The sequence below is a fragment of the Euprymna scolopes genome, chromosome 22 (assembly GCF_053919585.1).
Source record: "Euprymna scolopes isolate OS-2025 chromosome 22, ASM5391958v1, whole genome shotgun sequence".
In the NCBI taxonomy this organism is placed as follows: Eukaryota; Metazoa; Mollusca; class Cephalopoda; order Sepiida; family Sepiolidae; genus Euprymna; species Euprymna scolopes.
Genome location: NC_136503.1, coordinates 110,511,912 through 110,525,622, shown reverse-complemented (window position 1 = coordinate 110,525,622; position 13,711 = coordinate 110,511,912). Strand labels below are relative to the sequence as shown.

Here is a 13,711-nt window from a genome sequence, read left to right as displayed (position 1 = left end):
AATCTACGTTTGGATTTAGGCACAGATAAAGAGTGGGGGAAAATTATTGACAGTAGTTTCAGCCAGACGGGTGTTTCTCATGAAAGATTGGCGAGGGGGGGGGAGAGATTGGAGCTCAGATGAGCACCTGCTATGGAAATAACGATAAAACAAAGACAGGCTCGCAACGTCTCTTCTGTGGGAGAGAGGTTGCAGGGAAGAGAAAAGGGCATCTCCCACTAAACCAAAAAATCTATTTTGTACTCTGCAAAGGCAGGATAGGCTGTGTTTAGCAGCTCCTGCCCAGATGTGGCAGTAGTACTCCATCCTTGAACGTACTTGGCTTTTATACAGATAGAGAATTGCATCAGTAGTGAGATATCTTCTGGAGCGGTAGAAGGATCCCACCATTTTCCCAGCGTCCTTGGCAACAGACCTGATGTACGTGCTCCGTTTCAGATCAGGAGTAAAGGTCAAACCCAGAAGCTTGTCAAAACATGGAGCCTCTCCAAGACGAGAGCCATCCATTTCAATTGATGCCAGATGGGATCAGAGCGTTGATGATGTAAAGATAGAAGCTTGGTTTTGGATGCATTAAAAGTGACCAGCCACCTCTTCCCCCACTGTACCACGCGCTCAAGATCAGAGGAGAGAGAATCAGAGAGAACTTTGTCATTTACGGCCTTTGATGTGTTGCCATAGATGCTCGTGTCATCAGCATAGATGTCAACGAATGATTTAAGTATGTGTTTTGGGAGATCATTGATGTAGATCAGGAAGAGAGTTACTGTGGGCTTCTGATTTCTGCCCATCAACCAACCACTACTCTTATGAATCTATCGGAGAGAAATGATTTAATGATTGAGAAAACATTTCCAGTGATACCCAAACTTACCGTGTTAAAGAAAGAGTCGGGCGCCATTTTGAATTTTCCAATGCATCGGTAAACAATGTATGTTTTTCGAGCTGAATAAACATGTTACATTGAATAAAAACACGAAAATTATATCCAGTTTGGTAGAAAAGTAACTTATTTATCCTTTGATAACATTTATTTGATATATATTTGTTTGTTTTTTTGACAACTTTTTCGAATCTATGTGTACAGTAATACAAACCCAGTAATTTTAACGGAAAATTGGGGGAAATTGCGTTTTCGCTACTTTAATGGCGATGTTTTATTTTTATCCGATAGCGATATACTTTTTTTTGATTATTAAAAACACAATAGTAGCTGTTCTACCCGATGAATTTTCGTAATTTTTTGATCTATTACTATTTTCGACTTGACAAATAAGTACTATTGTTTTAAGCAAAAACAACTTTTTTTTTAAAATCAATCTGTCGACTCTATATTAACACGCACCGATAGTACATTACGACATAATCCAACGTAGAATAATACATTAAAAACAAATATTTAATACGAACTTGTTAAAAACCTATGATAATTATTAGCATTTAATTAATTATGAGCAAATTAAGGCACATGAAATACGTAATAATAAAAGAGTTTTACTTTACCCTTTGAGATGATAACATTGAAAAACACATGGGCGGTGATAAGTGAAAAATGTTTCTCTTCTAAAAAAGTTCCGCTGTGTTCGTTTCAGATGAAAAGTGGTTTTTAATTATTTTTATTTATTTATTTTATTTATTTATTTTTAAATTATTTTTATTTATTTATTTATTTATTTATTTATTTATTATTATGATCAGATACCTTGGATTTGTTTTATAAACACACACTGTTACGAAACAGTGGTAAAAAAACAAAAAAACAAATATATAACAAATAAATAGTGTCAAAGACAACATTCAGATTGTTTCCGGTACTTGGCCTTCGGGCCAAGACCAAAGTGTAGTATCTGTTCTGGCAGATACTGCAAGCAAAGACCATATGTGGGGGTAACTCCACATATCAGACCTTGGTCAATGTAGGGGCAACCCTTCATACCAATTGTCACTATCCAGCTCCCCTACTCCCCGGGGAGTTGGTCCCCATTTCTCCTTCACTCCTCACTTTAAAAATCGGCCTTGTGCCTAATTTGCTCGGTGGGGGAGCAAATAAATACCTCAAAGACAACATACTGTCAAAAACCCATCCAGTACCGTGAAATTTATTTAGTTTGGATTAGCTTTTAAAAGTATTTTGTTTTATTTCTATTTTAAAGTCATTATCAAGACTATCAATAATTCCCCCCCCCCACTCTTTATCTGTGCCTAAACCTAAATGTAGATTCTATGAACAAAGCTTCTTTCTTAGAACTGCACGCCTGTGGAATTGTCTTCCGTTTTCCTGCTTTCCAGCTGACTACAATATGGCTGTCTTCAAGTCTACCGTAAACAAGTTCTTGATGAGCCGTTCCATATAAGTTAACAAATTTACCGAATTTTCATTACTAATGATTACTATATTTTCCAATTTCTACTGTAAACTCTGTAACCCTTATCCTTGAGTAGCCTCTTGGCCTTGATAATGTGGTGATGCCTGTGTAAAAAAAAAAGAAGATATTTAGGTATCAATTCACGGCCATTCTTCTTGTTCTAACCTAACGCCCGACACTGTTTTTCAAACCGAATAAACACTTTAAAGTGAGTAAAACAGTTAAAAGCTTTTCCAGATAGGTAGAAGAGTAACTTATCTTGCCTAACGTTTATTTGTATATTCGTTTTTTCTGTTTTTTTTTTGTTTACTTGTTCGTACCAATGTGTTACCAATAGTACATACATATATACATACATGATGATTGCAACGTCTTTTCAAACAAGTACCACTCCCTCAGACTCATGAGCCCAAAAATGACTTCCATCACCACAGGACCATTTTAATAGACAAATGCCTGAGGGAGTATCTATGCACAGATGATGTTACAGAGTCTTAGCTTTGTACGACAGCTAAGTCTCTCTCTCAGTTCAAAATGTTGAGATCCAGCAACAAGCAAGAGCAAGATAGCCAGCAACAAGTTAAACTGCAGACCAGCTTAATGCGGGTACTGGTCTTCCGCTTTATGGTTTTTTAAATCAGAGATTTGCTTCTCCTAGAAAGGTTGCCTTCACCACGGCTTACGGCAGCCCTCTCCATTCTAACACACACATACATACACACAAACACACACGGTGCTAGTTGGCCGTTGACCCCGAAAAATACATACATACATATATACATACATGCATACTTACATACTCACACACCTACACACACATATATATATAGTTTTATTTGTAGTATTCCGAATTTTACTGGGTTTATAATATAATTCAGTAATCGTTGATATAACAATAAATTTTAAGCCAAAAAGAGATGACTTAAACTGTAAGCTACAAAATTATATTTCATAATTGAGCATTCATATATTGTTTCAACAAAAACCAAGACTTCAAAGAATGTGTTGATAGCAACAAATAGTGTATTTCATCATTAGTTACAATTGTTTCAAGACTATTCGGACAAATCCAAACATTATGTCATTTGAAAACTTTCACAACAACAGCCTTTCTTCAGATTTATTGAACAAAAAACACTTTAACAATAAAACATTATGGAAACCATTTCCCTTATAAGGAAAAGAAAACAAGCGAAAGTATTTCACCTATATATCATCCTTGCAAAGTATTTTATCAAATTTTAGTCATTTAAAAAATTTAAAAATTTATGACGTGAAATGGTTAAATTTCAAATCAAAAGATTTTAATTATTCTATGTAAGACAAAGAATACATTTGTAATATTATAAATGTATTACAGGAAAAATATTATAAATACAGATTGGATCATATTACCTCACTGCTATCAAAGACATTCACTTCGGATTTTACCATGCAATTTGGATGTGAATTTTTATATCCTTTTCATTAACTTCCCTTACTCTATGACATTTAAATACTTAAAAAAAAACTTTTAATTGTGATTTTCCATGTCACTGACTTCAGCAAATAAGGTGTAAACCATTATAATTATTTGCTAATATCTTCTCCTCTGAAGAGATGGTAGACATCGAAATCCTATAGGATAAGGAGTTATAATATTTCAAATGTATTCTTTGTCTTACATAGAATAATTAAAACCTTTTGATTTGAAATTTAACCATTTCACGTCATAAAATTTTAAAAATTTCATTGAATGACTAAAATTTTATTTATTTGCTCTATCTTGTATATCGAGCAATCTTTATTTAGATGGGATAATACTTCTAGAATATTACTGCCAATAATATTTTGTAAGACCTATAATCACAGGTTTCCATACCAGTTGATTGCTAGATAATTTTAATCTGAAGAATATATTAGTCCTTGCGCAAAAGAGCAGGACACAAAATGTTTTAAATAATAATAATAATAGAATAACAATAACAAAGACTTTCGCTGGCGAGGACTACTATTGACCATAACCAGTTATCAATCCTTTTGAAATTTTCATTCTATTTTTCTCTTTATGTACTGAATATTTGTTAATGAAACCTATATGAAATATGTTCCTTATCAAATTTTAAAGATTTCCTATTCTGAAAGAAGTTTTTAAAAATTTAATCTAAAAAGTTATTTTAAAGATTTTGTTAAAAAAATTCAGATTTTCTCATTATTCAGACCTGTATTACAAGGAGGGGGTTGCAAAAAATGAGTTGTGGTGTGAAGAGAAATACAAACTGAAATAGAGAGAATATTCAGACCTGTAATAATACAAAGAGGGGATTGCAAAAATGAGTTGTGGTATGAGGAGAAATACAAACTGAAACATAGAGAATATTGACCTGTAATAATACAAAGACGGGGTCGAGAGAGAATTGGAGAAAAACGAGAACCTGGAAATCGAGGTTGATGTATGTTCTGTCTTTTTCTCTCTATGTAAAGTTGAGCATACAAATAGAATATCAGCATATGATTAATTGGTACATTTTAGGTCAGGATTGGTTGTTGGTTGTTTTTGTTTTACGGCATATCAACCTTTTTCAGGTTATTTAATGCCAAATCTAGTTATTTTGAGGAACGATTTTTTATGGAGTATATATTTTTTTTTAGGTCAGATTCTATTTAATCCATAGTTGGGACCCTAACAGGTACTACCACTCCGGGTCAGAGTGGACCTGGGAGCAATGCCAATTAAAGGGTGGCTCCACACTCCCCAAGGCCCACAAGGTGTGGCTTCACCATCGGATATAGTTTTAGGTCATATCCAGGACCTTTAGGTCAGGAAGCCAATATCTTCAGACAGCCTAATCTGGTAGCAACAAGACAACAAATTGGAAATGATGTAAGACTCTTCTGGTTTTGATTCTTCGTATTTTGCTGAACGAAAATGTATATACAAACACCTCTCACACGTTATATGAGTGACATATGTGCAGTTGTTGGCAATGGAAAAGGTGGGGAGTGTAGAGTGCAGAAAATATCTCTGGCCAAAGTCAGACCACCCAAGAGATATCCTCTTTGTTTAAAAAAATAAGTGCTTCATTTAATGGGAAAGTCATGCTGGGGTCAGCTTTTGTAGGATAAAACCCCTATGAATAGAGATAGTCCTAGACAGTCTTCAGTGGTGTGCCAAAAATGGTTTGCTTGATTCCGAAAAGGAAATTCTTCGGTGAACAATGCTCCTCATTCTGATTGGCCAAACGTGATCGACAGTAACCAAATGAAAGTCGTAGTTGAACATTACAACCAAACAAATCGCAGACCTTATCAAGATTTCCAAACCGAGCATGAAAAATGAAAATAACTCAGTTATGTTTCTAAGCTTAAAATACTTAAGACTTCTACCCGGTCGTCGCTCACAGAACGAGAGTATGCTACCCCCATGGATAACATAAAGGGCTCCGTTCGGAATTCTGTGCAGATTCCAGAGTTCGACAGAAAGATTCTTGAGTTCGACAACACCTGAAACCCTGCGAGCGAATGATAAGGATAAAACAATTCCGAGGCATGTTCTTCATGAGCTCTGTGCAAAATAAAGAATCGCATCAGAAACAAGCAAACAATAAAGCAACACCCACAGCCGTTATTACAAATGAAATCGAAAATTTGTGAGTTATCTACCCACACCCCGAAAAGTGTATGTAATGTTACAAACACACAACGGAAAGAAAGAAATAAAAATCCGGATCGGCATTTTTTTCTTTCTCAACAAAAGTTTTCATTTCTTTAATTTTTTTTTTTTTTACATAGGAATCACCACTTATCAAGGCCTATAAACCACTCGAGGATAAGGGTTAAGAGTGTACAGTAGTCAACTGGACAATATAGTAACCGTTAGTAATGGAAATTCGATAAATTTGTTAACTTAAGTGGAACGGCTCATCAAGAACTTGTTTACGTTGGACTTGAAGACAACCATATTGTAGTCAGCTGGAAAGCAGGAAAACGGAAGACAGTTCCACAGGCGTGCAGTTCTAAGAAAGAAACTTTGTTCATGGAATCTACGTTTAGGTTTAGGCACAGATAAAGAGTGGGGGGATTATTGATAGTGTTTTCAGCTAGACGAGTGTTTCTAATGAAAGTTTGGCGAGGAGAGACCAAAGATTGAAGCTCAGTCGAGCACTTGCCATGAAAATAACGATAAAGTAGAGACAAATTCGCAACATCTCTTCTGTGAGATAGAGGTTGCAGGGAAGAGATTGCCGTTATAATTGTTCTATTTTTTTTTTTTAACTTTTTCTTTTCGCGCACACTTCCTAATTTGCATATGCGCGTTTTTCAGCGTCTGCTGCTGCTAATCTCTTCGCAAGCCAGTCATCCTTTGCTGCTGCTGATATTTTCCCACACGCTCTCATATGCACTATGTTAAAAGTGTTGTATTGGAATCAACTGGCATCAGACCAAATAGTCGAGAAGGATCAAGGAAGATGGAAAGACAGACGAGAGAAAGCACTAACCAAACCTCCACTAGATGAGTGCGAAGGAGACTGGGACCTTGGGAAGGCTTATTGCCACTCAAATTCAAGTGAAGACCAATGGTCATTGCCTACGAGAAGTTAATGGCAAACAGCTGTTGCGATAACGCAAATTCATATCGAAAGAGGTGGGAAGTTATGGGAATCTGGGGAGACTGACGTATTATCATCCAGACTCTAGTTGTTGTTAGTGAGTAATCACTAGGTCTATGACAAGAGAATATTCTTATCGTTGTTTTGACTCTCGAGTATATATCCGACACAGTTAATCAATTAAGAACCACATCACTCTATCTAAAAACACATAAAATATTAACTGATATATACTCGAGAGTCAAAATAATGAAAAGAATATTCACTCGTCATAGCCCTAGTAATTACTGATGATGACCGGTGTGAGAATTCATAATACTATTTTTTTTTAAGTAATAACAATATGGCAAGCAGAAAAGCGAAAATTTGAATGACTTACTTAAAGGAGGGTGTAAAAAAGAAAAAGAAAAGAAAAAGAAAAGAGAAGAGACCCCCCCCCCCCAAAAAAAAAATCTAGGCCGGCCTTTGCTATTGCGAAGCCCTATGCAAAACGGATTGCGCGGAGCCCTGTGTGAGTAGAGATAGAGATAATAACTAAAAATTAAGATAGAAAAAAAAAAAAAAGAAAAAAAGAAAAAAAAATGAGTCAATGCGGGCCTATGGAAAGCGCACGGTCAATTACGGCCGCATAGGTTGCAGTGGGCCTAGGCCGGTCCTGATACAACTATTGTTTGACTCGCGTACGATTTAGATTTGTTTCAGCTTAAGAAATTGAAATAAAATCAAAGTTAATAAAAACAGAAACGAAACCCACCGTAACATTGATCCGTTAGTTCACATCCAATTGCAAATTCAAACTGTAGGAAAGTCCCGACGCGAGTCGTCACATCTCGTGAGATTGCATACCTCATGTGTCCTTCATCTTTTTTATATGAAAAAGATTAAAAAAACATGAAAATAAATGAGAGTTTATCGAATTACTTAACAATTTAACACAAGTTTGTATTATTTGGTTTAATCGGACAACTGTTCCCATCTTGAGTGTTATTCGCACAACGTTTTGATCGATGTAACTTTCAACATTCTTCAGGTGTTTAAGTCGCCATCTTTGGTAAACGCTTTGCAAATGACACTCGATGAGAACAATAGTTCGATTGAACCAAATAACACGAACAACCATTCCTCATCTAAAATTACAGAATCGTAATTCGAAATGACATAAAAATCTACTAATATAAACTGCATATCTCCGCCTGACAACGTAAGAATGAGCCAAACTTTTTATTTCTCAATATTGTATGAATTATTTCCCAATTAAGACTATAATTTTGATCATTAAATATCGAAAATACAAAGAGGCAAATCATCTGACAAGTAACCAAAAGTCACTAGAAAGCGCCATCTTCTATTTCTCCGTCTTCGTTTACTTTTCTTACCTCTTTCTCCGTCTTCTTTCCCAACCAATAACACTATTTCTTCTTCTTCTTCTTTATCTCTTGCTAATAATTTTCTACTTGCTGGATTTTCCCCGTTTTCTTTTCTTTCTTTCTTCCTTCTTTTCTTCCTTTCTTCCTTCCTTCCTTTCTTTCTTTCTATCTTTCTTCCTTTCTTTCTTTCTTTCTTTCTTTCTCCCTTTCTTTCTTTGTCTTTCTTTCTTTCTTTCTTTCTTTCTTTCTTCCTTTCTTTCTTTCTTCCTTCCATCCTTTCTTTCTATCTTTCTTCCTTTCTTTCTTTCTTTCTTTCTTCTTTTCTTTCTTTCTATTATTCTTCCTTTCTTTCTTTCTTTCTTTCTTTGTATTTCTTTCTTTCTTCCTTTCTTTGTCTTTCTTTCTTTCTTTCTTTCTTTCTTTGTCTTTCTTTCTTTCTTTGTCTTTCTATCTTTCTTTCTTTCTTTCTTTCTATCTTTCTTCCTTTCTTCCTTTCTTTCTTTGTCTTTCTTTCTTCCTTTCTTTCTACTTCCTTCCTTTCTTTCTATCTTTCTTCCTTTCTTTCTTCCTTCCTTCCTTTCTTTCTTTCTTTCTTTCTTTCTTTTTTCTTTTTTATTTCTTCCTTCCTTTCTTCCTTCCTTCCTTTCTTTCTATCTTTCTTTCTTTCTTTCTTTCCTTCTTCCTTCCTTCCTTTCTTCCTTTCTTTCTTCCTTTCTTTTTTTCTTTTTTCTTTCTTTCTTCCTTCCTTCCTTTCTTTCTTCCTTTCTTTCTTTCTTCCTTTCTTCCTTTCTTTTTTTATTTCTTTCTTTCTTTCTTTCTTTCTTTCTTTCTATATCAACGTTTGCAACATCACACACTAGAAGAATATCCGTTTCATAATAAGGTAAAATTACCTCCGCCAAACCGAACAGTTTCGCATTACTTTTACGAAAGTTAAAATCAAGATATAATGATAATGAACCCCGTGTTTATCACAACACCACTCCCTATGCCTAGTAGCTTTGTTCCAAAATTCATATTGATAGTTTAGGAGTGAATCCTGTACATATATATATATATATATATATATATATATATATATATATATATATATATATATATTAGTCCTTGCGTGAAAGAGCAGGACACAAAATGTTTTAAATAATAATAATAATAATAATAATAATAGAATAACAATAACAAAGACTTTCGCTGACGAGGACTACTATTGAGCGTAACGAGTTATACAGTCCTTATGAAATTTTCATCTCTATTTTTCTCGTTATGTACTGAATATTTTAAATTAAACCTATATGAAATATGTTCCTTATTAAATTGTAAAGATTTTCTATTCTGAAAGAAGTTTTAAAAAATTTAATCTAAAAATGTTATTTTAAAGTTTTTGTTAAAAAAATTCAGATTTTCTCATAATTCAGACATGTATGACAAAAGAGGGACTTCAAAAAATGAATTGATAGCAACAGAAAGTGTATTCCATTTTAAGTTACAATTGTTTCCATACCAGTCGGACAATATATATATATATATATATATATATATATACAGGAGCAAACAGTTAATAAAACATGTTAAAACACTTTGAAAAAGAGTTAAAAACATATTTAATCTGAAAAGGAAACACTTGATAAGTGGACTATCCACTTATCAAGTGTTTCCTTTTCAGATTAAATATGTTTTTAACTCTTTTTCAAAGTGTTTTTTTAACATGTTTTATTAACTGTTTGCTCCTATTATAAGCTCTATCTCCTATTTGGTTTTATCGAGCTTTTACATCTGGTTGAGATTACTTTATAAATATTAATTCTTTAATATTTATAATATACTTTAGTTTTACCATCTCGGATCATTTTGGTAATTCTAATTGTAATTTTTATTTTAATATATATATATATATATATATATATATATATATATATATATATATATATATATATATTGAATTTGTCTTTACATAAGCATTAATTTGTTGCTACACAGTCATGAACATGTTTCGGTTTTCTAGTGATTGCTCTCCAGACAATAGCTTCCGTGAACTTTCTCCAATATCCATTAAGGACTGGATTTTTGTGAAAGCAACATTGCCTGATGTTATCTCTAGTTATTTATACCTAGTTGACTGAAACATACTTATGAATGCCTAAATGTTTATGTAAAAAAAAAATAAAAAGTATATCCTGCTCTGCTCTGGTATTGAGCACTCACGTTAAATTTATTGGATGTTTTACATCTGAATTATAAAATATTAGATATATATATATATATATATATATATATATATATATATATATATAATCATTCAATAAAATAAAAAGCTATAGCAAACATCTAAATGACTACTTTAAACACAGTTCCTGATTTCAAAAAAAGAAAAATTTAAAGATTCATCTGCCTTACTTTTAATGCTAGGTTTATTTATGGTGTCTTTTAAATTCAATAAAAACCCTTCAAAATTTGCTGATGAGGAGACCTTGCTTACCAAAAAAACTATATATAATTGTTCTACATAACTTGATGTATGCCACAATAAAAAGCACTGATTTCCGAAACGATCGTACAGATAATTGATTTTGTTGTTGTTCCTTCTTATGAAACTGATTTTTAATTTAATTCAAATTTGATGTTAAAATTAAAAAATTTTTTTTAAATTTTTAAATTTTAAATTATAAATCACATTACTTAATATATATATATATATATATATATATATATATATATATATATATATATATATATATATATATATACACACACACACCTTACTGTATTAACTCTTGCAAGGAGAGTATGTTTTCAGTCGAATATCTAATTATGTTGTGTAGAGCCTAAAATCTACATCGCTCGACCAATCGTCACAAAACTTGGTAAAAATATCGGTCATGGTCAAACCTAAAACTTATTTAATTTTAGAATAGTTAGGTCAAAGGTAAAAGAGCAGGTGAAAGTAACATTTGGCGATAATCCCGGTTTTGATTATCGTAAAAACTCGTTATTTGACCCATATTCTAGCCAATGAAGTCCCGCATCCTATATGATATTGACTATAACATTGAAAAGTTTGGTCAAATTCGAAATTTTGACGGAATTTCAACTTCATAATTTTGTAAGTTCAAGAATCTGATGCTCTCTGATAAAAGTAACCATTAGACCAATCAGAAAATTAGTTTTTGTAATCATCAATGTTTTCATGGCATAACGTTTGGGAATAATTCATTTAATATTGAGAAATAAGGCCATTTGGATCATTTTTACGTTGTCAGGCAATATGTTATGCAGCTTCATGACTGACTTTTTTTTTTATTTATACTAGTAAGGCTATCCGACATTGTCCAGACCAAAAGTGTAACATAACTACTACCCTTCTCACTTTCTCTCTCGTCCGTTTTCCCATAACTCGGGTCGACATAAAAAAAAATCTAAAAAAAAAATCAGAGTTACTCCCCTTTACATAACATGAAATGATGCGTGTTTGTCTCGATAACAGTAAATTATATAAATTACCATTTGACTTCTAAATCATTCAAACACGGTAGTGTTTGAATATATGGTTAAGTGGCAGTTTTGGTAATTTAGAACTACTTTAAAGCGTCACTGCTCACTCATTTTTCGACCAAATTTCAAACAATTATTACAGTTTATAGATCACCTTCTTAGCTATATTGTTAAAAAAGATTTTTTTTTTTAATTTTCGTTCAGTAAAACAAAAGTTATGATGAATTTACTGGTGTTCAAAATCGTAAAAAACGTAAAAATAAGACTGAAATTAAACAAATAACAAGTGAATTTACTGGAAGCCTGGAAAAATCATGGATTACAATAGAAAATGCGAGCATGAAAAGTAATATGGTTAAGCTTAAACTTGGAAAAGTGAAAGACTAGTTATTAAAACTGGAAAAGGAAAGAACAAGATATTCTAGTAAAATGTATCATAAATTTATAACTTAAAATATTGCAGCATTAAGAATTTTTTTAAAATTCAATTTATAGCATTATATAATCAATTCTTAATGCTGCAATATTTTAAGTTATAAATTTATTATATTTTTTACTAGAATATTTTGTCCTTTTCTTTTCCAGTTTTAGCAACTAGTCTTTTCCTTTTCCATGTTTAAGCTTAACCATATTACTTTTCATGCTCGCATTTTTCTATTTTAATAATAAATCTTTTTCTTCAAATTTTAAATATTATACACGATACTAACTTTGTGGATGTTTGTTGTGTATTTCCAAGTTTTAGCTGGACATACAGCCCAATATTTGCCCTTTGTATATAATACACGTAGATTTTATATCGCGTTGCTGAGACTTAACATAAATAAAGAATACAAGTTTCACCTTCGAAGCTCAAAGCATCAGTTGGGGAGTTGCAGACTTTTTTCAGTTCTGCTCCGGGTCTAAGTAACCAACTTGACTCTTCTTGCATTGGTGGTTCGTCACGCAGCATCTCCGTTCCGCCAATGTCTCCACCGGCATAAATCTGAAATAGATGAAACAAACGTCGTACCATTAATTATGTTTGAGATATATTTTTTTTTCTGATAAGGATTAACAATACTTAGATTATTCAAACTACTATTCTAATCTTGGCTCTTATTTTCGCGATGTTTCAGCTAATGTAACCTTTAATCTTCTTTAGGCCCGTCTTTTAGAACTTAAGAACCTAATAGTCGAACTCGGATATTTTTAAGCAGAATTTGCTAACTTGTACGGAATTTAGAAATGTACCCGGTACTATATATATATATATATATATATATATATATATATATATATATATATATATATATATATATATATATATCCTGTGATTTATCTCAGCATCAAGCGTACAGTCCTTACTTAGCGTACTACCCAGATAGAAAAATTTTTCAGTAACCTTTAACTTCTTACCATCAACCAAGATGTTTGGTTCAACATATGGTATTCCTATAGGAAGGGAATATGTTTTCTTGAGGCTTATAGTAAGTCCGAAAGCTTTGCAAGCTTCTGATAACTTGTCCATAATTATCTGTGTGTCTGTTTCTGAGTGTGAAACAAGGTCCGCATCATCTGCATTACAGAATAGCCAAAGCCAGTTATGCTTTGGCAAATTGGAGAAACGTGTATGGTCTTATCGGGGGATCTCATAAAAAACAAAGCTAAGTGTTTACGAAACATGCGTTATCACTACATTTCTATATTATTGAGAGACCTGGACAACCTATACAAGGCATCTCAAGTTATTGGAAAGGTTTCACCAAAGTTGTATTCGGAGAATACTTAATATTAACTGGAGAACGCTAACGCCTGACACTGTAGTTATTTAAACAATCAAATAGTAATAGTATTGAAATGAAAATCATTCAAAATCAGATGCGCTGGACTGGACACTTGGTTAGGATAGACAAAAGAT

The 13,711-nt window shown here is 32.8% G+C and overlaps 1 protein-coding gene across 1 annotated transcript; it reads right to left on the bottom strand.

Moving 5' to 3' along the window:
* Window positions 1-7,634: 7,634 nt before the first annotated feature.
* On the bottom strand, window positions 7,635-13,236 carry LOC145243761 (reelin-like). Its single transcript, XM_080106804.1, has 3 exons — window positions 13,210-13,236; window positions 12,655-12,796; window positions 7,635-7,817 (listed from the first exon to the last, which is right to left on the bottom strand). Exons 1-3 carry the CDS (start codon window positions 13,234-13,236, stop codon window positions 7,684-7,686), a joined length of 303 nt encoding a protein of 100 aa, XP_079962930.1. The 3' UTR covers window positions 7,635-7,683.
* Between the last annotated feature and the right edge of the window lie 475 nt (window positions 13,237-13,711).

Excerpts from the sequence above, each read along its gene's own strand:
- LOC145243761 (XM_080106804.1), bottom strand. The coding sequence starts at position 13,236 with ATGTTGAACCAAACATCTTGGTTGATG. Across the intron at positions 12,797-13,209 it reads ACCAAACATCTTGGTTGATG|ATTTATGCCGGTGGAGACAT; the intron begins GTAAGAAGTTAA and ends CATCTATTTCAG. Across the intron at positions 7,818-12,654 it reads TGATGCTTTGAGCTTCGAAG|ATGAAGGACACATGAGGTAT; the intron begins GTGAAACTTGTA and ends CATATAAAAAAG.